Genomic DNA, 27,438 nt, shown 5'->3' on the forward strand with positions numbered 1-27,438 from the left:
ACTCAGCCATTATCAATTCTCCAACAATCTACTGAAGGACCATGACCTACACCTTTAATTCTGCCACATATATCAACCCAACTGCTTGTAATAAAGTTATGCTCTCCTTCAATTCTCAGGTTAAATATATATTCTTTTGAAAAACTCTCCCTGAACCTTGAAGTGGTTATAGGTGCCCCTCCCGTGGCTTCCTAATGGTTCTCTATACTTTCCTTATTTTAATACTCATTACACTGTACGGTAACTGCAATTGTCTATAACAGCCACTGGAATTGAGCACCACCTTCATGGATATTTAGCATTATTTGTCTCTGTGGCAGAGACTGCTAACTCTTTTTTCATACCCACATTCTCCTCTGCTCCCAGGATAAAGCTAGGCTGCATGCCCAGCCTCCTGTGCAGTTAGGAATGATCATGTGACTCAGTTCTATCTAACAGAATGCGAATAGAAGTGATAAGAGCCACTATCAGTCCACCTAATCCTTCTATGCAGTACACTATTTTATACTGCCTTCTAGGTGACTGGGAAGGAAATGACCCCATGATGAATTTTGAAGCCAAAAGTTAAAATGGCAAAATCACTGGCAGCTTAAATTTCTAAACAGTTTTTTGAAGCAGACCTCCTCACTTACCTAGAATCACTTTGGACCTTCACCTGAGAAAGAAATCAGCTTCTTCCTTTTAAATCTTTTTTTGTTTTTTGCGTGGGGTGTCTATCTTTTTATACCATCAGTTATAGCATCTTTTTGTTTCTTAGAATCTAGCATAATAACTACAGGTACACTCGAAATCTATAAATATGTGTTGAAAATAATGAAATGAATGAATGATTAGGGTGAACATCTCAAGAAATAAACTCTTTTTGTCAAACTAATATTATAAAAATAGCTAACATTTATTTTATGCTTACTATATGCTACTGCTTTCTAAGATTCGTTCCATAAATTATCTCATTTAAACCTCTTAATGTTATGAGGTAGGTGCTACTATTATCCCATTGCACAGATTAGTAAATTGAAGCTTAAACCAGCTTAATCACTACCTAGTATATCATAGTTATTTGGTAGATGAATCAAGATTCAAACCAAACAATGTAACTCAAAAGCCTGTTTTAACCACACTGAAATAAATAAATGCCATGCCTAGGTGACTTCCATAAGCAATAAAAAATTATTCAACAAATAGCAGAATTAAATATTTTATATTAATAACACTATCTTTTGATATAATTTCTAGGAAAGAGCTAAGAGTTCCTAAAAATTTATGATGACACACAATACCTTCTTATGTGTCTTTTTAAATGGCAAAAGACTTAGATGCTACATAGAAAGTCAGTTATAGATTTGAAGCTGAAATTCAAGTTTCAAGGTTTTTAGTATTATTATTATTTTTTGGCTGTGCCATGCAGCATGCGGGATCCCTGACCAAGGATCAAATCCTTGCCCGCTGCATTGGAAGCACAGAATCTTAACCACTGGACCACCAGGGAAGTCCCTCCAGTATTATTTTAGACACGCAATCGGGGTTTTGGCTGCTTCTGGCTCATATATTTTATATTTTAAAATAAATATTTATTTATTTATTTTTGCTGCACTGGGTCTTAGTTGTGGCACGCAGGATCTTCATTGCAGCATGAGGGATCCTTAGTTGCGACAAGGGATCCTTTTTAGTTGCAGCATGCATACTTCTTAGTTGCGGCATGTGCACTTCTCAGTTGCGGCATGTGAACTCTTAGTTGCGGCATGCATGTGGGATCTAGTTCCCCAAACAGGGATCGAACCCGGGCCACCTGCATTGGGAGCGTAGGGTCTTACCCACTGGACCATCAGGGAAGTCCCCTGGCTCATATACTTTAACAGAGAACAGCAATTGCCTTAGAGATCTCTAGATTTCGTTAACTCACAAGTTTCATTAAATATATAAAATTAGAGCTTACTCTTAAATCGGTAATCAATTTTTGCACATTTAGAGGTCAGACCTCAGGTTATAATTCACTGAAAATCACTTTGTTCTCTAAGTTAATAAAATCCATTGTGATCTAATACAGTGTCATCCTCATCATGTCCAGAAAAACCCTCCCCACACAAGTGGATCAATATCTGTTGTAGAAAGTCTAGACTAGATTAATTGGGTTAGTGCCTGTTTGGATTTTAGTCATTTTATCAGAAGTGCCAGACTGGCTTCTAAAAATGAATGCTTTCCAGTGTCAAGTTCTAGTACCCAGGGTATGTCAGAGACATTCACTAGTATGCCCATACTTGAGACTTGGTTATTATTTAAGTAATAATATACTTCAGGATAGAAGTAAAACAAATGGTTCCAAAAAAGTACTAGGAATTTATCACTAAATTCATTTAACAAAATCTATGTAACTGTCTTACTTTTAGGGTAGCTATAATAATCATACTTTATAACTCAGCTGCTTACCCCATGTTATAATATCTGTAACTAAAGCCACAGTCATTTGTCATGATTATTAATGAAAAATAGGCAAACAAAATTGTCACAAACTTAGTTTAAATCTTTTTAAAACATTTTTCATAGCTACCCAAAAGTCCTAGGAGTATGCAGGTAAATGGAAGACTTTTTTAAAAATAAATTCTTCCATACAGTATAATTTTAAACTTTTTTCTGTATGTAAATAGAGCTTTATTTTAAAGATTAAAATAGAAAAAATATTAAACAAAAAGTGAAAAAATACAGTACTATAGGATGTTTACAGTAGTGTTCTATGAGTAACAGAAATAAAGGATGCATTAGTGTATGTTCAAAGTTGGCTACATACATCACTTTTCCGTGTTTGTTTTTTCAGAAACAACAAAAATCAACTTTATTTTTAAATCTGTTCTAAATAAAATCTGTATCCATGTAATTGCAAACACTGTAGAAAATGGTTTCTGGAGAGGGTTTCAGCCTAGATGAACTAAAGTTTCATTTTTAAAAGTATAGGATACTAAAGATTTTAGTTTGATGTATATTAAATATAAAGCAGTTATATTTTGAGATAGACCTCCAATATATTGCCAAGAGAACCCTGGCTACAGGCTGGAAAGTCTTGTTTACAAACCAGGTACTGTCCCCAGAGAAAGGAGAATTTGAATTTGCAATTTGAATAAGAATATGAAACATCAATATTAGGTTCAAATAGTTAAGTTTAAAATGCACTAAATCACATATATTAGGTTCTAGTAGACATGAAGATAGACAGTACAGATGGAAGAAAAACTTAACTGAGAAAATTATATTTATTAACATAGGTTTTCAACATATTAGGTATTATGGATTGAATTGGTCCGCACCCCCCCCCAATTCACATTAAAGACCTAACCCCCACTGTGACTGTATTTGGGGCCTTTAACGTTAAATGATGCCATAATGATGGGGCTATTTGATAGGACTCATGTCCTTTTAAGAAGAGACACCAGGGCTCTCTCACTCTCCTGTGTACAAAGCAAAGGCCATGTGAGGACACAGAGGGAAGGCAGTTGTCTACGAGCCAGGAAGAGAAGCTTCACCTGAAACCAACTCTGGAAGCATCTTGATCTTGGATTTCCAGCCTCTAGAACTCTGAGAAAATTAATTTCTGTTGTTTAAGCATCCCTGTCTGTGGTATTCTATCACGGCAGCCAGAGGAGACATCAGGAAACAGCCACCATTATTCCTTTCTAACAGGGTAGTGTGGTTTTGCATCTTGAGTAGCTCAGGTGTTTTGGAAAGAGCTTCCCATTACCTACCTGAGAATCCAGCCTCTTTGTGTGACATACACATTCATTTTTGCTGTGGCCCCACCAATCTCTCTAAGCCCATTTCTTGTCATTTTGCTGCCCTCACAATATGGAGCTATTTATAGATATCTATTCTACAACTCCATATCTTTCCTCTGCTCTGAATTCCTTTCCCCAATTTATGTAACTGGAAAATTCCCACCAACCTTCAGCACCCCAGGTAAGGGTCACCTCTTGCTTTGCACAGCCTCCCCCCAACTCCTCTAGCCAGTCACCACTCACTCCCTGGCACTAATTGTATCTGTGTTTTCTGAGCACTCCGTGTTTACATAGTAGCCTGTCACAATTATAATTTTGTTTACATGTTTCTCCCAACAGATGTGCAGTTTTTAATAACAAGGATAATGATGGAGTTTATTCTCTTTATTGAGTGGAGAAACTCAGAGAAAGTTTCACTAAAATAAATTGAGAGCCTCTTTCTAGGACAGGAGGGACACACATTTCAAGGGTTTTAATCCTTTCATTTTAGAAATACTATCAAGAGAGAGGAAAACCAATCCAGATTAAGTTTATTGAACATTTTCAGCTGGTTAGGAATGCTTAGAAGAGTGAAGTTTTTTTTTCATTTCATTAGTGATGTTTCCTCCAGTATTATTGAAATAGCCCTCATCAAAATATATGAAGGTCAAGGGCATTCTTATGCTTGAAAGTGCCAATACTGAAAACAGTACTTCTGACTGGAAGCAAATCTAAAAAATAGATGAGGATTTGTGAGCAGGCAAAAGCCTAAACTGAAGGAACACTGGATCAGGAGCAAGGAAATCTGATTTTTCAGTTCATCATCTGCTACTCATTAACAGTATCCCTTGGTTGATACACACACACACACACACACACACACACACACACACACGTACCCTTTATCTATAAAATGAGGGGTTTTATAACAACTAAATTTTTTCCCGTTTTAACATTTTTCAGGATGTTCAATTGTTCTTCATCGAATTCTTAGGATTATTCTATATCACTACAGGATTTATTTAATGTAATTTAAACTTCATTATTTTAAATACACGTTATGATTTTGATACATGAAGCTGAGGATAGTCAGTACTAGTGACAGCACATGGTCCTGGCCCAAACCTGCTTGGCTAGAGATATATTTTACTGAATCACTCACCAACTCGTCCAAAAATGTGCTGCAGCACTTACAATGTGTCAGGCATCTATGCTTACTTAAAGAACTCACTTTAAAGTAAGAAATTAATCCATTCATGGTCAAATACATGGTCCTTTCAAATTCCAAAATGTCCTCTGATATAGGAATTGCTAGATCTTCATCTGATTCCGTGCTCACATGTCTAAACATCAGTGTAAAAGATTAAAATTTAAAAGTACTATGTCAAAATTCCTGGTGCTTGTACTGTCATAAAAGATGATCCAAAAAAAGAATAATAATTCAAAGTTATTCACCCCAAACTATTACTGCTTTATTAACAGCAAATCTTTAACAAGTAGTAAGTAGAAGAAAAATTAAGAAACCTTTTTTGGAGGGGGGGAATGATTGTAGTCTATGTTTGGTTTGTATAAGAATTAGTATTTTCTTGTCAATATAACTATTTTGTTAATTTCAGTCATTATAAGTCTACAAATACTAGTAACTAATACTAATATCAAAATATTATTTATCTTAGAAATATTATGAATGAAAGTAATTTTCACTTTGAGGCAGAGTTTCATTTGAATTAATCAGAAGTTTTTGCATCTTCTTATTTATATTTCCAACTTTTTGTCAAAATAACTACATTGCACTGAATACTATTTGTGACTGTAGACCTTCTAAGAAATTCCACAGAGGACAGTAGCCAAGGCAATTTGATAATATCCTCTTTTAACAGTTTAGAGCAGTCATGTGCATATTCTCTGACATCTGCAATTTCTCAAATTTTAGAAATTTTGAGCTCAAGCTTGACCCATTGTATCCTATCTTCATTACTAGAAGGTACACTGAGCTCACCAAAGAGTCAAAATGTTTGTTCAGTTTCCTTTCAATTCTCTAGCCACTCAGCCCCTGAAACCTCTGTTTTCTCCCCTAATCCCTTGTTTAGGTTCTAGATGAGACCTAATTGATCATTTGATTTGTACCCATTCTGTTTAACAACCCAGTCCACCCAAACCACGCCAGAACAAGAGTTCATAGGATAAAATATTGAAAATTACTCATACTTCTGTTTTATTGAACACGGTCCTCCATATCACAGTTTCCATACTGGATCCCCCACGTTCTACATTTTTTCACATTAACCTCAGTTTGGTAAAAATGATTTTATGTTCAGGATAATACCTACTGTGAGTACTACATAGTTTAAAACAAGGTACAAGAAAAGAACCCTAGAGTAAGAGTTAAGAAACAAAAGACTTTACTCCTTTGCCTCTGATCTCTATATGATGGGGGTCATGTTGCTTCATGTCACTAAGACACAATTTCTTCATCTATAATGATAACACCCATATTCTTCACTGATTTGCTGCAATGAAAACAATAGCAGGTATGGAAATGCACTGTAATTCTCATGATATCAATATGGGATACTTTTATTGATTTATGAGATCTTTGGCTGAGGCTATATGAACTTGGACCTAACTAGAGGCAAAATATGGCACCACTGTCTAACTTTGGGTAATATGCATTACACCTAAACATTGATTTCGTCATACTTAAGTGAGGATAATCCTACCTCACAGGATTATTGTAAGCATTTCATAACATATATATATATATATATATATATATATATATATATATATAAATTTTTAGTCTAATGCTTGGCCCTGGTAAAAATATGCTAAAAAAATAGCAATTTCAAAAAATGAGTAGAGTTTGTAAATTCATTGCTATCTTTATGTAATTCAATTATACTAATGAGAACTTTGTTAAATTATAACGTCTGAGGAATTTAAAATACTAAAGTAGAGCCTTGATCCAAATTCCTAATTAAATTCTTACATTTTAATACAAGGCAAATAGCCTTAAGAACATACTGTTAGGGATGTTTATGTAAACTGATCTAAAACATTTTTTCTCTTATTTATATATTTTATAGATGTAGATGAAGGAAGAACACAGAAGTGATACCTCAGTTCCCATCTCCTTTCATTAATTGATAAGCAATGATCACAGCTAAGAAAGCTTGTTGTACCTACAGGGAATGATGGAGATTTTTCCTTTCTCTAATTGCAACCCAGAGATTTGTGGCTGAGAAAATAATTGTTTCCTTTATTTAAAAGACCAGTAAGAAACAGTAAATAAAAGACCAGTAAGAAACCACAAAGAAACATAGAAACTATTCCCAGGGGACTATACTGTGTATGCTGGTTGGATGTATCAACATTGTCTGGTTTAGCACTACATCCATATTTTATGTGAGTTAGAGTGGAGGGAAGCCCCCAGAGAGTTGATACTGAAGGTGTCTCAGAAATTACTTAAAATTGCATTTACAGTTTTCCTTCAAATCTTTCAACTTACTTCTGAGAAAAAGAAAGATGTTTTGGCTATAGAATATATCTTCTAGCAGATGTCCATTACCATTTCCACGTGAAGTAAGTTTGCCTGAGGGACTCAGACACTCTGTTACAGCTTCGTAAAAGTTAAAATTAATATTCAACAAGTGTAATTTGTCTCTTGGCCTCAATTATCAAATTCATCATCTTGAACCAAAGTAAACAATGAGAAAGAGTGTGAAAGATGCCAACGAAATGAAGGAGACCAGGGAGATTGGGTTGACCTCAGTCTCCATCAGTTTCTAGCAAACCCTCTACTTCTTAGACTACTAAGCACCACAATGCTTTAATTTTCTCCTACTTACCAAGGGCTTGGTTTCATCTTCGTCTTTGAAATAATAGAGTTGATCTCCTTTGAGCACAAACCAACGGGTATGCCAAGTCTTGACAAAGCCTCCCTGCTTCCTCAGCCACCCACACTTCATGGCATTGTTCCGCCCTTGGCCTTGTTGGGGGTTCTCCATGGAGTCATTGCTCTCCTCCATTACCAAGCTGATGGACTTTCCTATTTAGCAAACAGACAACAACAACAAAAATAAGGTGCTCTGATATATTCAATTCCCTCTTAAATTACTCCTGTCCCTTAAAAAAAAAAAGCTGGAGGTAGGGTGAAAAATGTAAATTAACTCACATACCAAATTTCTAGAAGCAAACCACAAACCTGACAACAATATTCCTGGAGAAAACTTGGACAGAGTTCCTTGCGTCTTCCCACTCAGCTGTGAGATAATATACCTTTTTTCCTAAGTAGACTTAAAGAATGGGAAAGTTCTAGAGATAATGGGTTAAGAAGTAATTTGGGGAAGGCAGCTATGCTCACCACTACACCACCAACGCAAGAGGCAATTTCTGAAGACAAACTAAAACCACCAACAAAAACATAACTCTCATGAAAATGGGCCTCTGTGTCTGGTGTGTACTGATTGGGACCTGTTTGTGCAGGCCTGTGATTATTTGAGCAAACTTAGCCTGACACATGTTACAGTTTAAAGGGACTATTTTAAAAACCTCAGTGGAAGACATTTGTTTTACATATGTAAAAATTTCTCAAGATGTCTCTGCTCCCCTTTCCCCCAAAATATCCCCTTGAGAGTTTCTTTGGCTGGTTAAGAATTAGTGCAGCTGAAAAAGCTTAAGAAAAAAAAAGGAAAAGAAAAATGTCCCGCCAGTGAGTCTCTTTCAAACTTCAGGAGTGAGTGGTGTGTTCCAGTCAACTGCATGATGAAGAAAATTTCAAGGTTATTGTGAAGGAATATAAGGTCATACACACTGTCCATAGCAAGCAAATTAATTTATCATAGAGGAAATATTAATCTACAGGTGAGAGGCTAAAACACCACAGTAAGAAGGTGGCTTTTGGGAGAGCCAGGGACAAGTGTTTAAGAACAAAAGACATTTTCCTGTCCTAAAGGCTTCCTGCAGGTTCTTGCCAATGTTTATTCCTAAGCACTTTTTCAGAAAGTGAAAACTACACTCTTACCCTTGTATCTTTCATGAGGATATAAGGATACAGATTAATTAATAAAACATAGATTACTCCTGTTCTGGTATATTCATGCACAAAGCTTCTATTTTTTCAGCAAGATTCCAGAAAACAAGCTGTCTTTCTATCTAGTCTTTATTTTCACTACTAATTTTTCAATTAATTTATGGGTACACAATCCTAGTTATAAATTCCATGAAGTTTCGACTGTCAGCCCTTGGCTGTTACGTTTCTTCCTTGAAGGTACAGGGTTAAACCTTGGACTTCTGGTTTCTTTGAATTTAGTCCTGCCCTTCCACTTACAGGGAAGAAGCAGAGCTAAATATTTCTTATTTTGACCATTTCAACCATCCTCTCAGGAGTTTTGCCGCTTCCATTGGCATGCATTCTAATCTAGCTCCATCCTTACTTTTATCGTCACCTCTTCAACCTACTTTTAATCTTCAGGTAGGTCACTTGACTGCCATCTATCTCATTCAATGTCCACTTTTTCCTTTCTTATCCTGAAACATCCTTCTGATGAACAGGCCCTCATCTCTACAAAACATCTTGAAACTTCCTTCTCTCCATAGGGCATTCCTATGGCAATCACCGCTCACTGCAGGAAACAGTCTCCCATCGTGTGTGTGCATGTGTGTGATGAGACTGGATCATGCCTGATGCTTCAAGTTTGTTATGCCCTTAGGGCAGGAACTTTCATCTCTTTTCTTTCACAGTACTTGACCTAGGATAAAGAGCCAAGTAAATCTCACTTTAAATGAATAATAAATGCTGTATCATAATTTAGATAATAAGTATGCTTACCTAGACCACTCTAAATAATATTTTTTGGTTTCCTGGTGTTTAAATTGTTCACATCTACAAAACTTGTTATCTCATCATTACCTATTTATTCTTTAACCAAATATATTAACTTATAAAATTGAATAAGCTCTTAAAACAATCGAACATACATCCACTTGCACACACACAAATCTAGAATTCATTGCACAACAACAAAGTTTTTCTTTGCAGCCCTTCTTTTTTTCCCTCTCATATTAATTCTTTCCATTAAATTTGAAAAATCTCCTCTAAAAGGTTTCAAGGTAAATATCAACCTACCATCAATAATATAAAAAATACAAGTGTCCAATTCCACATTTGTCTACTATCAACCCTTAGTAAAAAAAATGTGTGCACATTTGAACATGGTTTATGATTCTTCTTGCATGTGTTGTTTATAAGCCTAATGAAACCAATGACAGCATCACTCACTGAACTGCTGGCTATAATGCCCATATTTTCATGACTTCAGAATGCAACAGAAAGTGTTTTAATAGTACTAATTGTAACAATTCATTAAAACAGAAATGAAAAGAGATTGTATGATATCCCTAAGGGAAAATAATACCACAATTTTTGCTGGTTGAGTAAAGTTAAGTTTTACTAAGATAACCATAATTTTTATAGAGGAGTCTTGATATTTCTTCAAAAACCAAATGCTTCAAATTCTACCCTTCATCTTTAAAATAAGGAAGTTGGACTGGATGATTTCCAACTATGGTCCCTTCTTGCACCCTGAAATCTACCATCTCTGTAATTCCATAAGCATAAGGACACCAGATATCCTCAACACTTAGTACAATATCTGGCATATGGTGAAGCTCAATCAATGTTTGATGAATTAATAAATTTTGCAATAGGTTTGGTGCTAGATATCTAAAAGTGAACATGATCTCCATCTGAAACCTGATCTTGCCCAACACCCAATGTTAGTAAAGGCTACCATGATATGACCAGTTGGAAAAAAGAAAAAGTGATCACTTTAGATTCCTGATTCCTCCTCACCCTGAATATCAAATGTACCTGTAAATTCAGAAGATGCCTCCAAAAAATATTTCAAATCTATCCAGTTGATTCCATCTCCATCACCAATCTATTACCCAAGCCACCATTGTCTTTGACTGGATGATTCTGATGGCCCTCCAACTGGTCTCATTGCTTCCATTTTTAACCACAAACACAATGAAACATGCTCACACATGTTTCATTCTCCACAAAATAGCCAAAGTGAGCTTTAAAAAATTAAATCAGATAACGATTCTCTACTCTTAAATTTTTGATTGGTTTCCATTGTACTTATTTTAAAATCTAGAGTCTTAACCATGGCATACAAGGTTCTGAATCATCTGACACCCATTTACTGATCTAATCTAATCTCATACCATCACCTCCTCATTTCCCCGCATGTCACACACACACACACACACACACACACACACACACACACACACACACTTAAAAGCTCTGATGCAGCAACACCAGGTTACTTTCAGTTCTGGAAACACCCAAGCTCCTTTATGCCTGGAGGGTTTTTTTTTTATTTATTTTTATTTTTTTATTATTATTTTTTTAACATCTTTATTGGGGTATAATTGCTTTACAATGGTGTGTTAGTTTCTGCCCCATAACAAATTGAATCAGTTATACATATACATATGTTCCCATATCTCTTCCCTCTTGCGTCTCCCTCCCTCCCACCCTGCCTATCCCACCCCTCCAATGCCTGGAGTTTTGATGCTTGCTGATCTCTGCCTAGGCTGCTCTGCCTCATGCTCTTTACATGGCCCACCTCTTCTCATCCTTTAAGTCTCAGCCTAAAACCTACTACCTCCAACCACCATTACAAATCACCTAGTGAATTAGTTCCCCTCTTGTTATTCTCTATCACTGAATTCTGTCCTCTGTCTTCCTGACACTTCTCTAAATTGCTGTTTCTTTAGCTGTTTATTGCTGATCACCCCTGCAGGATCCCACACACTTCAACAGGTCAAGAACTTGCTTCTCCTCACTGCAGTATATCCAGTGCTTACTTTGTACTCAGCAAGCAATTGTTGAATCAAGGAATGAAGCTATGTAACAATCACAATAGAATTCCTACAAAGAATATTTTGGAAAGTTGTGAATTTCCATTTAATGCCTTAAAGAAGATGGTCTACCTTAAGAACTTGATTTTTTTTCCTCCTTTGACACAGAACACTTCAATTAACATGAAAATTGTTCTTAAACACAATGTTAAAATCACAAAATTTAAGTGAACCTGAAATTGCCCTTTCTGAAGAAATTCAAAACTGCACCTCTTAGCTTTGGCAGGAAATACATGTAATCAATTCTGGTTTTGCTTGAAGGAAAGTATGGTTCACTCACTCAGATTCTCAGAGAATGTTTTAACTGAATCTCCACTGGGAAAGTACTTTCCTGTTGTCAGGCCGTGGCAGCTGGGTTGTATATGAGATGCCAGTAGGGCCATCGACCTCAGTGTTTAGCAAAGCAACAAAACAGTAACGTAAATAAATGGTTACTCTAAACTAAAACAAAAGCAGAATTCAGTTAACTTGTGTATTCACAGCCTTAATGATAGCTACTGTATTATGCCGGAGCTCAAAACGGTCCCGTCATTTGATGGGCTAACAGATTTAAATTATTTTCCAGGGATGGAAACTGGTTTGTACATCTACTCGTATAGTACTTTTTTGCAACCAGATGAGCTAGGAACGCATGCTGCGAGTATTACATGGTGCAATCAGAAATGAAATTCCTGCTCTTAACAGAATTTTCTAGAAGTCCAACAGCCACACGCATAGGTATTATTTGTAACTTTGTTTCAACAAAGAACCTATAAACAGGCACATAAACAAAGATGTATCTAAATAGAATGCCATATGCTATAGAGCTGCAATGTGTTCGAATTTACCTACAAGATGACAATGTTCAGCAAACACAAGAGAACGGCAAAGGAGGAGGAAGCTACAGGGAAAGAGGAGGAGAGAGAACAACTTAAACCACGTTCCACCACAATGCCTCCTTAACACTCAATGAACATGTGCTCCCACATATGTGGGACCAGCGGGAGGTGCATTTTTACAGCCAGCATCAGCTCCCTCAGCTCTGGTGGGGAGAGTATCGCACCGTACACACATGATCCCAGAGCTTCAGAGTACACATGATTTCATACCACATGGCTGCTCAACACAAATAAACTACTCCAGTTGTTTAAAGAACAGTGGTCTGTTCTGTTGCTAGGAGAGAAAACAAATATAAAACTGGCAGAGTTGGTAAAATACTGCAATTTGTGAGCAATTTGTATAACTATCAAGGGTCATTTTTTTCACATCCAATTGTCACCTTTTGTGTTGACGGTGGAGCCTAACTCCTTTGTAAAATGAATGTGATTGCACTGTACATGATGTATAACTACAGAGGGCCAATATTTATCTGAATTCTAACACTTTTCTTATTAAAAAAAAACTGTTCTGTATCTGTTGCTAACATGCTGGTTTGACAAGCAGTAGTACATTTTATTGAGCTGTATGCCTAAATGCTAGCATATAGCCTTTCTATAGGTAATGGTTCACACCACAAAAACACACACAGGGAATTATATAGTATGTGTGCATATGTGTATGTATTCATTCATATGTGTGAATGCAAGTGTGTGTACACATATATGCATACATGTGTATATGAACATGCATGTGTGTGTGTATGTGGGTATATACACATTGTGTGTGTCTTCTTCCTAGAGAAGAAAACCCTTAAAGGCAACATATTTGTTAAGATTCTTTTCTCATTTTTTAAAATACTAAGTTCCACGCCACTGGCAGACATGTAAGGATATTCCTGCTGATCTGACATTCTTTGATGAAGCAAAGAACATAAAAGAGCTTTCCATACGAGGTTCACTGAACAAACTGGTTGTGGTATACTACTGTCAACCTATGAAGTTATATTTTTATTTTTATTATTTACCAGAACATTTCTTTAATAACTGCAATTATTTACCTGATTAGAACTTAAAACTCTTTTAAAATTCTAAATATTTAAATAATTTCAGGCCTGATTTCTCTCTCTCTCTCTTTCCCCAAGCAGGCACTAAGGAAAGGCCATATGAACACACAGCGAGAAGGTGACCATCTGCAAGACAGGAAGAAAGCTTTACCAGAACGTGGCTAGTACCTTGATCTCAGAGTTCCAGCCTCCAGAACTGTGAGAAAATAAATTTCTGTTGTTTCAGCCATCCAGTTTACGATATTTTTTTATGCAGCCAGAGCAGACTAAGACAATGTACATTTACAAAATGTGTGCACAAAAATATTTAAAGAATTACATCTTAGTAGCCTAAGTAACCTCTAACTAAAGAAAACTGATGAGTGAAAAACAGTGCACTTTCTGTACCTCACACTCTACCACACCACCTCTCCACTGGAAGAATGAATCAAACTGTGATACCTACAAGGGAATCAGCACTCTAGATCCCATATTGCAGTGGATCTAGTGGAGATTGTTTTAGCTCCAAGATAAATTCCAGGAGGCCAAATCTGTTTTCAGGAAGCAATCAAATTTTTAAAAATACTTTGAAAGGGTTTTCCACACTTGGTTGTTCTCACTGTGTGATTAACTTCTATTCAGCTCCTCTACGAAGTCTTCCCTAGAGCCACTGCCATCCCCAGTCTGGATGTTCCCTTTCCACAAGTTCCCATGTCACTCTGAACATAGCCTTTGTCACATGTGGCCATATGCTTATTACTGTTCAGTCTTCTACACCAAAACTCTTGGAGGATATGGGCTCCCTGAACCCCCACACCAGCATATACTAAATACTCAAAGGTTTGTTAAATAAATGGAAGGGAATGAGGAATGAATGAATAAGCAAATGCATCAGTCGGTCTTTGGGGCCTAAGAGAATGGACCTCAGAGGCCTCAAGGTTCCCCAGAGTGCAGTGCAAAAATCCTAAACCATTTGATGTTATAGACACAAATGAAAGGACTTCAGTCCAAATTCTCCCGCCTAAATACAACCCTTTAAGATTTTAGTGGCTTAAAGCTAAACCAAACTTCAGAAACTGTTGAGCAAAGAGAAATCCCATTTGTCTCACTGGGATTATAACTCGAATTAAAAATAAAGAAACATTTCTTCTTAAAACTGAAGAGTTTAAGTGTGAAGAAAACAGGAGAACTGAATAATGTACAACAGTCATGAAGGTAAAGTTTAAAATAGTCACCAGAAGAGCATACCTGGGGGAAATTTAACATAATAATTTTGTAAATGTGCAGTTATTTAGCTGAAGAAATACTAAATACCCTGTTCCTTGATTCATTTGAAATTTTGTCGAAAACAACAGAGAATACACAATAATAGAAAATGATGTACCTGTTGGGATGGATCAGGAATGTCACTCTACATTTTATATTTTAAGCTTCAGTATTTCCATATTCACTTGGTAAGAAATCAAAATGACTTAATGGGATGAACAATTTGAAAAAAAGTTTAAATATTTACTTTGTTTTTGTTGTATGTTTAATGCCTTAGACTTTGTAGAGAGAACCTGCTCCTTCTTAAGGAGGTTTTAATTCAACAGGGAGAAAAGTATTTTAATATATATTTAGATGTGTTCTCCCACCACCACATCAGTATCTGAGGGATTAGTAAAAAAAAAAAGAAAATCACTGGAATTCCCAAGGCTGATAATCTTAGTAGAAATAAAAATCAAATCAGAACAAATGTTTTACCATTGATGGAATTGAGAGAAATGACAGATATGTGGCAAGTGTGCTGCTACTCTTAAGCTCATGACAGCCATTACTAATTAATCACAGTTCTCCTTCCTGAGGGACCTAGATGTACCTCCAGATGGCTTCTCAATACAGCACTCCAGACAGTCACAACAAATCAATCATATATGAAAAGGAGAGAGAGACTCTTCGTTACTTTGATCCTGTAAATAAACCAAGAACTGAAAATACCCCCCCCAACAGAAAATAGAAACTCAGGTGCTCCCCGAGAGAGACTGCCATTTGAAATGAGAAAAGAAAAGAAAATCAACTATTTTTTTTCTTTTAAATTGAGGTATAATTGACATAACATTATATTAGTTTCAGGTATACAAAATAATTAATCAATATTTGTATATATTGCAATATAATCACCACAAGAAGTCAACTTAATATCAATCACCATATATAGTTACAAATTTATTTTCTTGGGATGAGCACTATCAAGATCCACTCTCCTGGCTACTATCAAATATGCAATACAGTATTATTAACTATAGTCACCATGCTGTACATCACATAAAAATACAAAACGTTTCTCGAATTTGCAGGGGCCATGCTTATCTTCTCTGTAGTATTCCAATTTTAGTAAACATGCTGCCAAAGCAAGCAGGAAAGTCAACTTCTTTTAATGGAAAAAACTAATAGTTTGCTGAGAGCTCTAAGATGGCAACTATCATTGCATCATATGGCCACAAAGAACAAAGCAAATGGATCTGAAGCAGGGAAAAGGAAATAGGAGTTGAATGTCCCTTGTTCTATATTAATTAACCCCATCTATGACTAGACCCTTAAAAATAGGATCAGAAAGCAGATTTTATAAACATCTCAATTTTTAAGCTTTTGTGTGTCTTTCCCCTCCCTCCTAGTTCATTTTTCATTGGTAAAACTTCATTTTGAAAAGCTGTCTCAAGGAAAAAAGAAAATTAATGGGATTATAGTACCTAGAGGATGGGGGAGCAATGGCAGCCATGAAGGGGAGTTTTTGTACACAGTGGGCAGAGTGAAGAGAGAAAAACTGAAGCAAGTGGAATGCTGAGGAAGACAGTCAGGCTAAGTTGGGAAGAACCTTCCCAGGTGGGTCCTCCTCTCATAGTAGGAAAATAACCTCTGGGCCTGTCATTTAAAGAGGTCCTCCATCTCTATCCCCTGATGGTCACACTTTTATACTTAGACAAAAGCCTGTATAAAATACTACTTTTGATGTCAGATTTCTTTAGTGAATCCAACCCAGGAAAGTCAGTTATGCTGTCGATCACATTATCATTTCAAGGCTCTCTGTGGGGCCAGCTTTTTACTCAACCACACTTCAAAGAAAATATTATACAAGTAGGTAACTTTGGCTGAGACAGTCATTTGTCTACAATGAACTCTCAAGTTTTCTCCTTCAAATGCAAGCCATGAGGTGCGTAATGATTTCCAATAAGAACCACTTCTTTTATTGTCAATTAATCCTGTGGGTTAAACATCATCAGCCTTGCTTTAAAGCTCTGGAAAATTATGGACACTCTAAGTATATAAATTTTGTCCTAATCACTGAACCACGGTTACTCTCCCAATGATTTATTATATTGAGGTATTGACAATCCAATTTTTTCATTATAATTTGAGGAATGTGGGGACAGGTCAAAATGAAAAAATCTGACTTCTCTTCCACTTCATTCAGCATCATTCACATTATGATGGACTTTGATGTGTTAAACTTTAATCATTTAGGAGGTACATTATTCTCATATAATTTGCATACATTTTAGTTCTTCAAAGTATCTAATTAATTTACACTTCAGTTTTAGATGAGCAGAATAGAAATCTAGCTTTACTGCACCTGAATATATTTAATTAAGAGTTCCGTGAAAGATAAATAAATCCCATATATAAAAAGCCATTTTTTAATTTAATATTTTATTTTATACATTGTAAAAAGCCATTTTTTAAAAATAGGAAATTTGGTGGGACATATAATATTTGGAATGTCCAGAAGCCTATCCTTGGGAACCCTCTCTCCCTCATTCCATGTTGTTTCTGATGGTAGCACCATCCCACTGCCATAGGGTGGGGTTGGACTTGATTACACCTAGGTTCTGAGTTCTCAAGCAACAGTGACCAGCCCAGGAAGAGGGCATGTGACTGAAGCAGTGCCAAGTAGAGTCCTTCCTTAGGACAACTATAGTGATGCTGGAAGAATGAGCATCTGTGATGAATGAGGCTGACAGCATTCATCTCCCCTGGCCTGTAGAGGAAAGTGGTCTGCACAATGAAGTGATGCAGAGATAAGCAGATATGAGAAAAGACTAGAGAGAGCCCTGGAATATCCATCCTAGTTCTAGCTCCTGAAGTCCTGGCCTTTGTGTATCTTCCTTTGATCTTATGAGATATGTCTTACTCTTCCCGGCAAAGTGAGCAAATAAATTCCCATTTGCTTAATCTAGCTTGAGTTGGTTTTAATCACTTGCTACCCCAAAAAGTTTTTCTTAATATCCAGGAAAAACACAATGAAACTATGTGTGGGAAAAATTTCTTTAAAATAATGAAAATCTAGGCTTACAACACATAAGCTTTAAAAATTTCTTTAAAATAATGAAAATCTAGGCTTCCCCTACCTTGCATCATACACAAAAATTAATTCAATATGTATATTAGACCTAAATTTAAAAGCTAACACTTCCTGAAGAAAACATAGGAGAATAAATTCACAACCGGGGATGAAAAAGTTATTTTTTAGAAAGGATATATAAAGTAATAACCATAAAACTTTATAATTCAGAAATTATTAAAAGTAAAAACTTCTGTTCATCAAAAGACATCATTTAAAAAAAGGACTAGGCAAGCCAGACATTGTTTGAAAATATTTACAAAACATATATCTGCCAAGAGACATACATCCATAATATATAAAGGATTTCTACAACTCACTAATAAACAGACCAAAAAAAAAAAAAACCCAAAACAGTTTAGAAAATGAAAATAAATTAAATAAAGCCTTTACAAAGGAAGATATAGAAATGTCCAATAATCTCACAGAAAAGTCCCAACACCATTAGTCATCAGAGAAACGTATATTAAAATCACAGTAAGATAACATTACATAAACATTTGAATGGCTAAAGTTAAAAACAGTTGACAACACCAAGTGTTGATGAGGAAGGATATGGAACAACCAGAATTTTCAGACATTGCTGGTAAGAGCATAAATGGTACAACCACTTTGATAGAAGGTTTGGCAATTTCTTATGAAATTAAACACATCTTTACCTATGATTTTACCAATTCCAATGAAAGACGTTTAACCAAGAGAAATGGAATCCATATGGTCACAAAAATATTTGAACGAAAATATCCATGGTGGTTTTATTTATATTAGCTTCAAGTAGAAAACACTCGATGTCCATCAACAAGTGAGTAGATAAACAAATTATGGCATAATCATACGGTGAAATACTCCTTAGCAATAACAAGAAACAAACTATACATATACATAACAACATAGATGAATTCCATAGTCATTATAACGAGTAAACAAAACCAGATACAGAATATACACTTCATGATTCCATTCATATGAAGTTCTAGAATAGGCCCAACCAGTCTATGATGATAGAAACCAGAAAAATGGCTGCTATGGAGGGGATGGGAAGGGGCACAGGGAACTTTCTAAGGTGATGGAAATGCCTTATGTCTTTATGGGATATGAGTTATATGGGTACAGACATCTGTCTAAACTCATGAACTGTACATTTGAGATTTATGCACAAATTATGTTGTTCTAATAAATCTTATCCCTAAAATAAACTGAAAATATTGAATTCTAGCTAGTGGGATTGCTTTTTGCTGTGGAATGGATTAGCAATTCTGAAATTACCTTCTGAGTATTCCAAGTTGAGTAAATAAATATGTATGTTGAATGCAATGGGAAGCCAGGTTTCTCACTGTTGGAAAAGGAAGTTACAAACATGGAAATGGAAAGATGAGAATGTATCCTGTGTTTGAGATAGAATTAGAGATATCATCATGAACTCGTGGTTTTTATTTTTTTAATAAAAATTATATATATTTATGGTGTAGACCATGATGATTTGGTATACATATACATGGTGAAAAGATGACTACAGTCAAGCTATTAACATACCATCTCCTCACAGGGTTATCATTTTTTGTGTGTGATGAGAGCACCTGAAATCTACTCTCTTAGCAAATTTCCAGTATTTGATAAAGTATTATTAACTATATTCATCATGTTGTAGCTTAGATCTCTAGATTTATTCATCATGCCTAACTGCAACTTTATACCCTTTAACCAACATCTCATGATTTTTAATAGATAGGTACACAGATACAGAAATAAATATAGACATATATTTACTAATGCTGCTCACTGAGAGAACCCTGAAGTAATGACACACCAGGAGCGAGCAATGAATGAGTACACCTAGCATCCAGATCTTGACTTCTAAACACCATTTACTTGAAAATAGAATCATGGCTACTTGGATAAAAAAAGATTGATTCCAGGGCCTCACCAGGAAAAGCACAAGATGATGCTAGAATAACATGTGCTGGAAAGTAAGGAAATTCTCAAGAAAGATGGAAGAATATTGAAAGGACACAGAGGCTAGTTTGAAGTGGTTTTCACTGGACAAATATGGGACAATTTGAAGATAAGAATAAATAATGATAGTAATAGATCATACCCATAGAATAAAACAAGAATACATGAGTTCTACTGATATAATAAACAAACAAGCAAACAAATAAACAAATGGAAGATGTGAGAAAGCTCTTCCTTTCAGTAGAATGTCAACTAATAAATATGGAAGTGATAATGAAGTTACAAATTATCAATGAATGCAAAATCTAGTGGGTAAATGTTTGGTGGGGAAGACATATTTACATAATCTCAAAGTACCTTTCCAAAAATTAATCCTAATTTAGAAAGGGTAAAATAGTAACTTTACTGTGAAGAAACCTGGCAGACCCGATGCAACCAGAGTTTACATCATCAATGTTGGAACTAATTGACATCATGGGCCTCTTGATGGGATGCTCTGAGAAGGACACATTATCACTTCTGTTTTGGCCCTGCCAAAAATGCATAACCTAAACCTAATCATGAGGAAACATTGCACAGACAAAAAATTGAGGTACATTCAACAAAATAACTGTTCTGCATTCTTCAAAAATCTCAAGGTCAAAAAAGACAAAATGGTTAAGGAACTGTTCCAAATGAAAGTACACTAAAGAGACATGATAACTCAACAGAATGCTTGACCCCGGCTTGCATTCTGAGCCAAAACAAAACAGAGAAAGGGGACATTATTGGGAAAATTGATAAAACTTAAATATAAACTGTGGATTAGATAATATTTTATCAGTGTTAAATTTTCTCATTTTGGTCATTGATAATTATGTTATCAAGGCAGTTATGTGACTTGTTTTTAGGAAATACACGTTCAAGTATTTAAAAGAGATAGATGTCTTCAATTTATTTTCAAACAATTCAGAAAAAATCATAAATAGACATATATATAAACACATATATAAATGAATGATAAATGAAACAGAATGTAAATAATTGGGAATCTGGGTTAAGGGTGTTAGAAGTTCTTAGTACTATTCTTATAACTTTTCTGTAAATGTGAAAGTATATCAAAACAAAAAGTTATACAACACATATGCTTCACTGTATGCTGGCTCAAATGAGAAGCAAAATTTGTTTTTCATTTGGCCACCATGAGTAAGTTTCAAGTATGTTACTGTAATTGAAAAGGTACTACAGTGGGGCAAAAACCCTATACTCAGAAAACTATAAGATACTGATGAAAGAAATCAAAGATGACACAAACAGATGGAGAGATATACCATGTTCTTAGACTGGAAGAGTGAATATTGTGAAAATGACTATTCTAACCAAAGCATTCTACAGATTCAATGCAATCCCTATCAAATTATCAACAGCATTTTTCACAGGATTAGAATAAAATAATCTTACAATTTGTATGAAAATACAAAAGACCCTGAATAGGCAAAGCAATCTTGAGAAAGAAAAATGGAGCTGGAGGAATCAGGCTCCCAGACTTCAGACTATACTACAAAGCTACAGTAATCAAAACAGTACAATGGTACTGGCACAAAAACAGAAATATAGAGCAATGGAACAAGATTGAAAGCTCAGAGATAAACCCATGCACCTATGGTCACCTAATCTATGACAAAGGAGGCAAGAATATACAGTGGAGAAAAAACCGTCTCTTCAATAAGTAGTGCTGGGAAAACTGGACAGCCACATGTACAAGAATGAAATTAGAACACTCCCTAACACCATACACAAAAATAAACTCAAAATGGATTAAAAATCTAAATGTAAGGTCAGACACTATAAAACTCTAAGAGTAAAACATAGGCAGAACACTTTGATATAAATTGCAGCAGGATCTTTTTTTGATCTACCTCCTAGAGTAATAAAATTAAAAACAAAAATGAACAAATGAGATCTAGTTAAACTTAAAAGCTTTTGCACAGCAAAGGAAACCATAAACAAAACAAAAAGACAACCCTCAGAATGGGAGAAAATATTTGCAAATGAAGCAACTGACAAAGGATTAATCTCCAGAATATACAAACAGCCCATACAGTTCAATATTAAAAAACAAATAACCCAATCAAAAAATGTGGGGAAGATCTAAATAGACATTTCTCCAAAGAAGACATACAGATAGCCAAAAAGCACATGAAGAGATGCTCAACATCACTAATTATTAGAGAAATGCAAATCAAAACTACAATAGGTATCACCTCACACTGGTCAGAATGGCCATCATCAAAAAATCTATAAACAATAAATACTAGCGAGGGTGTGGAGAAAAGGGAACCCTCCTACACTGTTGGTGGGAATGTAAATTGGTACAGCCACTGTGGAGAACAGTATGAAGTTTCCTTAAAAACCAAAAATAGAACCATCATGTGACGCAGCAATCCCACTCCTAGGCATATACCCAGACAAAACCATAATTCAAAAAGATACATGTACCCCAATGTTCATTGCAACACTATTATAATAGCCAGGACATGTAAATGTCCATCAAGGGGAATGGATGAAGAAGATATGCCACATATACACAATGGAATATTACTCAGCCATAAAAAAGAACAAAATAATGCCATTTGCAGCAACATGGATGGACCAATAGATTCTCATACTGAGTGAAGTAAGTCAGACACAGAAAGACAAATATCATATGATATCTCTTTACATGTGGAAACTTAAAAAATGGGTACAAATGAACTTATTTACAAAACAGAAGTAGAGTCATGGATGTAGAAAACAAACTTATGGTTATCAGGGGATAGTGGGGAGGAATAAATTGGGAGATTGGGATTGATATATACACACTACGATATATAAAATAGATAACTAATAAGAGCCTGTCGTATAGCATAGGGAAATCTACTCAATACTCTGTAATGGACTATATGGGAAAAGAATCTAAAAAAAAAAAAAGTGGATATATGTATATGTATAACTGATTCACTTTGCTGTATACCTGAAACTAACACAACATTGTAAATCAACTCTACTCCAATAAAAATTAAAAGAAAAGAAAAGGTACAACACTAAAAGTTAGTAAACATGGTTTTGGAATTAAATAGCTACCTGACCTTAAGAAAAGCCTTTGATTCTCTTGGTCTCAATCCTCTGAGCCACAAAATAAAGAGGTTGAATGAACTATTTGATATCTAAGATTTCTGTTAATTCTACAATGTTGTGATTCTTAGAGATGGTCTTTTAACAGCATTGTACCTCTAGAGGTAACATGATTAGTAGGAAAATTTTTCTAGTTCAGTTACAGCTAAGACTTCTAAAGGAAAAAGAACAGTAAATAGAGTAGAAGTCTTGTTCTATTCCCGGCCCTCTTTATTGAATTGCTATGCCATTTTAGCATCTTATCATTTTATTTTTTGAAAATGTCATGCCTTAATTTAGAAGACTATAAAAACAACTACCACTGAAAATCTGTATGATATTTTATATAGAAATATGATTTTACTTGTTTAATAAAGAATATTGATATATAGCGTTTACTCATTATTCTAAGCAATATATATGTGTACATATGTATTTGTGTATATGTGCTTATGTGTGTATATATACTCATTTAATCCTCAAAACAATTCTATGAAGTAAGTATGATTATTATTTCCACTTTACAGATAGGGAAACTAAGGTACCAAAAGGTACCTACAGTCCTACCTCTAATAAGTGGCTCTTTAAAAACAACCATGCATTCAAACCTAGGCAGTGTGGATGCAGAGACTGTGTCTTACTCACAATTCTACATTTCCTGTCAAATATTACACAGAAATAAACTCTAGCATAGAATAGCATACACATTTTAATAAGACCATGAGTAAAAGTGATCTGAGTCATAAAACTATTTATGTCATAAGAATAAATATATATTTGTTTTATGTGTATATATACATATACACACACAAAGGAGAAGCAAATTCTGTTCTTCAAATATGTATACGTGTGTGTGTGTGTGTGTGTGTGTGTGTGTGTGTGTGTGTGTATATATATATATATATATATATATATATATATATATATATATATATATATATATACATGAGAAGGCTCATTTTCCAGATCTATCACTAATATATTCTTACCTTGATATTTATGCACATATATTTCATTTTGAGTTTTTACTTTTAAAATTCTAATACTGGACAGACCCTCCCATGTGAACCTTTTGCCACATTGACTTGTTGCTCTTTCCCCTTCAGCAGCTTGAAAGCAGTCAAGTGAAAAGCTCAGAAACTGCTGGTTGTCTGTTCTTTGCAGAGGGCAGCAAATAAAGCCCCACCGTGCTGTAGCACACTTGACACTCTTAACCCAGGGAAAAAAGAATGAGGCTCGTGTGCTTGGTACTTTATGAGAAAATTAGCAGTGAAAAGGACAAGTTCCTTTTTGCCTTAAAAAAAGAAACTATGGAGCACTGTGTCATTTCAGTTGGAAAAGTACAAAGTTGTATAAGTCCTAAAAATTTTATTACAGCTTGACTAACACCTGTTCTCTCACTGCGGGTGCCAATATCTGTAGTCACCTGCTTGGCTCAGTAAGGTCTCCCTAGACGCTGGAAAATTACTCATGCTAATCCCAAATTCACCTCTCATGAGATCTAGGTTGGGTGAAAAAACAAAGCTGAAAGACTTAAGCAAGTATACTTTTAAATGGCAATGGAATTATCTGAGAGAGAGAAAAGCCAGGAGTGACAACAGTAAGAATTAGAACCCATAATGTTTTAACATGTCTGACATATTACCTTGCAAAAAATAATAATAATCACCAGTATTTATATATAAGGCTCCTCATAAATTTCATATAATCTGAATTCCATACATTCCTTATAATCCATATAATTCCTGACAGAACCCTTAAAAAGCAGGACTGATGTCCCTGTTATATGTAGGAACCAAATGGCTAAGGTGACTTGCTGAAGCCATAAACCTAGCAAATATCTGAGCAGGTATTTTTTTAAGAAGATGCTTTTTTAAAAGAAGTTCTTTTTTCCTTTTTTTCCCACCAAACTACACTGCTTCATACTTACAACCTCACCTTACACAGACCACACTGTATACTTACTAGCATTCCCCAAAACTGAAGGGACAAACACTGTAATGACAGAACAAAGAGTGAGCACTTAAATATTTATTACATCATAGCTTAATATTGTTATAAAAAATGTATAAGACAAAATTAACAGACTATTAAGGAAATATTCTAACAGTATTTATTTTTCATAGAGCTGCTTTAGAAGTCTAAGAATTTAAACATAAAATGGAGATATTACATAAAGGGTCACTTATAAAAATTCAAGTATTAGCACAACTTCAATTACAATCTTAGAGTGAAAAAATAAAACATGTTTTAATGGTTGCAGAAAAAGTCTTCTTTCCAACATGGTTGTGAAATGTAACACTCGGGTTAATTAAATATGAAGTCTAGTAATGTCTTTTATAACATGAACAGATGGCCAATTTCCAATTAATTAGAAAAATAATCATAATTGTCATCAAAACTATAATAAACACAATTCAGTCTTGCTTTGCCATTCAGAATCTTGTAATACTATAAAGGTCAGTTACCAGGATTTTTATCATTAACAGATCGCTAAATAATCCAGATTCAATCATCATTTTTCTGCTGCCCAGCTAAACCAACAGTTAATGATAGTATTCTTCCTGCTCCCAGAGCTAAACTATTCTTTTTTCCTATCTTCCCTCCCCATTCTCTCTATCGTAACTAGCTTTGTTCTACTCTCACCACCACCCCTTTGCCTCACACCTATATGATGATTTCATTCTTTGATATTTCTAAGGGCCCCTCTCTTAGTGCTACTGCAAGACTGATCATTCTTAAACATGTATTTTATACAGTCCAGAACCTTCAAAAGCTTCCAACTGTATAGCACATTATGTTTAAATTTAGCCTCATTTTCAAAGTGTCATAATCTAACCCAGTTTGCCTTTCCAATTTATTGTTCATTACTCCCCCAATAAGCACCTATGAAGCAGTCGTCCAAATCTGTGTCTCAATTTAACACAAACACACAGTGCTTATTCTTACCTCTTCCTTCATGGAACTTACTACAACTAAAATAATCATTCTTCTTCATCATCGTAATCATCATTATCACTATCATCAACAGCAAATGTGCATATTACTTAACACGCACCAGGCAATGTCATTAGTGCATTATACTTTTTATATAATCCTCACAATAACCTTGTGAAATAGATACTATTATAATAATCCTCATTTTACAGAAGGTCTAAAGCAGTCAAGTAACTCATGCAAGATCACAAAGGTAGTAAATTGTAGAGTCAGAATTCAAACCAGCAGTTTGGTTCCAAATTTTACACTCAACCACTATCTATATACCTCTGTCAGTAACATAATTAGCTATTAGTTATTTCACATATGCTACTCTTATCTATTTAATTATAAAACTTATTTATAAGAATTTTATTTCTTCAAGGGGCTTCTTAATATGAGATACACAGTTAGCTCAGAACAAATTTTTCTAAGGGAGACCATTTTATTCAAAGAATAAACGCAAAGATCCAAGAATTATGATTAGTCAAAATGTATAGAACTACATCTTCTGTCACCAACAAAGTTCTCTGAATCAGGACTTGTCTGTGACAAGAGCGCTGAGAGGATGGAAACTGGAGCATGGGCCGGGCAGTAGCTGCTTAGGGGATTTCTACATTGGAGAGGCTGCAGGACAGCTTTCTGCTTGTATAAAAGACCAGAGATTCAGAAAACTTGCTTTGAAGCTATAGTTGCCAAACAAGGATACTTACTGAGATTGTAGGTTCTAAACCAATAAAAAGAGCAACACTTCCTAAATATGCTCTTACTTATTCTCTGCATAAGATTGGGAAAACATAAATAACCCATATTAGTTAAATTATTGTTAATTTATTAAGTATGGGGGAGGGTGGACAGCACCCCACTAACCCCTCAAAACTTTGTAGTGATTGATCATGCTGATGAACTGAAGCATACAACTTTTGGAAATAAAAGAGAAAATTCTTACGCACAGATATACATATATAAAATGCATGCACATAAAGAAACTTGAGTAGAACTTTTTTTTTTTTCTAATAGGTCAACAGGCCAGGCTTCTATACTCTCAAGAAGATTAGACTCATTCTTCAAGGTCCAGCTCAAATGTGAACCCATCTGTGAGGTTTTCTTTTGCATGATTAATCACTGCTTCTTCTGTATTCTAACAGCATTCTATAAATATCTCTATTGGATTACATGGTATAAAAACTACTACTTAGAAAATGTGCAGATCTTGACTTCTAGACTGCTACCAACTCAAATGTGCATCAACAAATGAACAGATAAACCAATTTGATATAATCATGCAATTAGTACAACTCAGCAATGAAAAGGAACTAATTATTAATTTGTAAAACAACATGGATAATTCTCAAAAGCTTTAAGCTAAAGAAACCAGACACAAAAGAATACATACTGGTGCCAAGAACTGTGAAGGATCTGAG

General features: G+C 35.1%; 1 protein-coding gene and 1 pseudogene across 4 annotated transcripts in view; both read right to left on the reverse strand.

Annotated features, from left to right (window-relative positions):
• Nucleotides 1-27,438, reverse strand: part of ARHGAP24 (Rho GTPase activating protein 24) — a 767,082-nt gene that overhangs the window by 401,325 nt on the left and 338,319 nt on the right. For all 4 annotated transcript variants that reach the window (XM_060012218.1, XM_060012216.1, XM_060012219.1 and 1 more), the window contains one exon: nucleotides 7,592-7,791. In XM_060012218.1, coding sequence (XP_059868201.1) covers nucleotides 7,592-7,771 — 180 coding nt within the window. In that variant the 5' untranslated portion in view covers nucleotides 7,772-7,791. The remainder of the gene's footprint in view (nucleotides 1-7,591; nucleotides 7,792-27,438) is intronic.
• On the reverse strand, nucleotides 15,882-15,969 carry LOC132426403 (U6 spliceosomal RNA; annotated as a pseudogene).

The sequence above is a fragment of the Delphinus delphis genome, chromosome 5, assembly GCF_949987515.2.
Source record: "Delphinus delphis chromosome 5, mDelDel1.2, whole genome shotgun sequence".
Classification (NCBI taxonomy): Eukaryota; Metazoa; Chordata; class Mammalia; order Artiodactyla; family Delphinidae; genus Delphinus; species Delphinus delphis.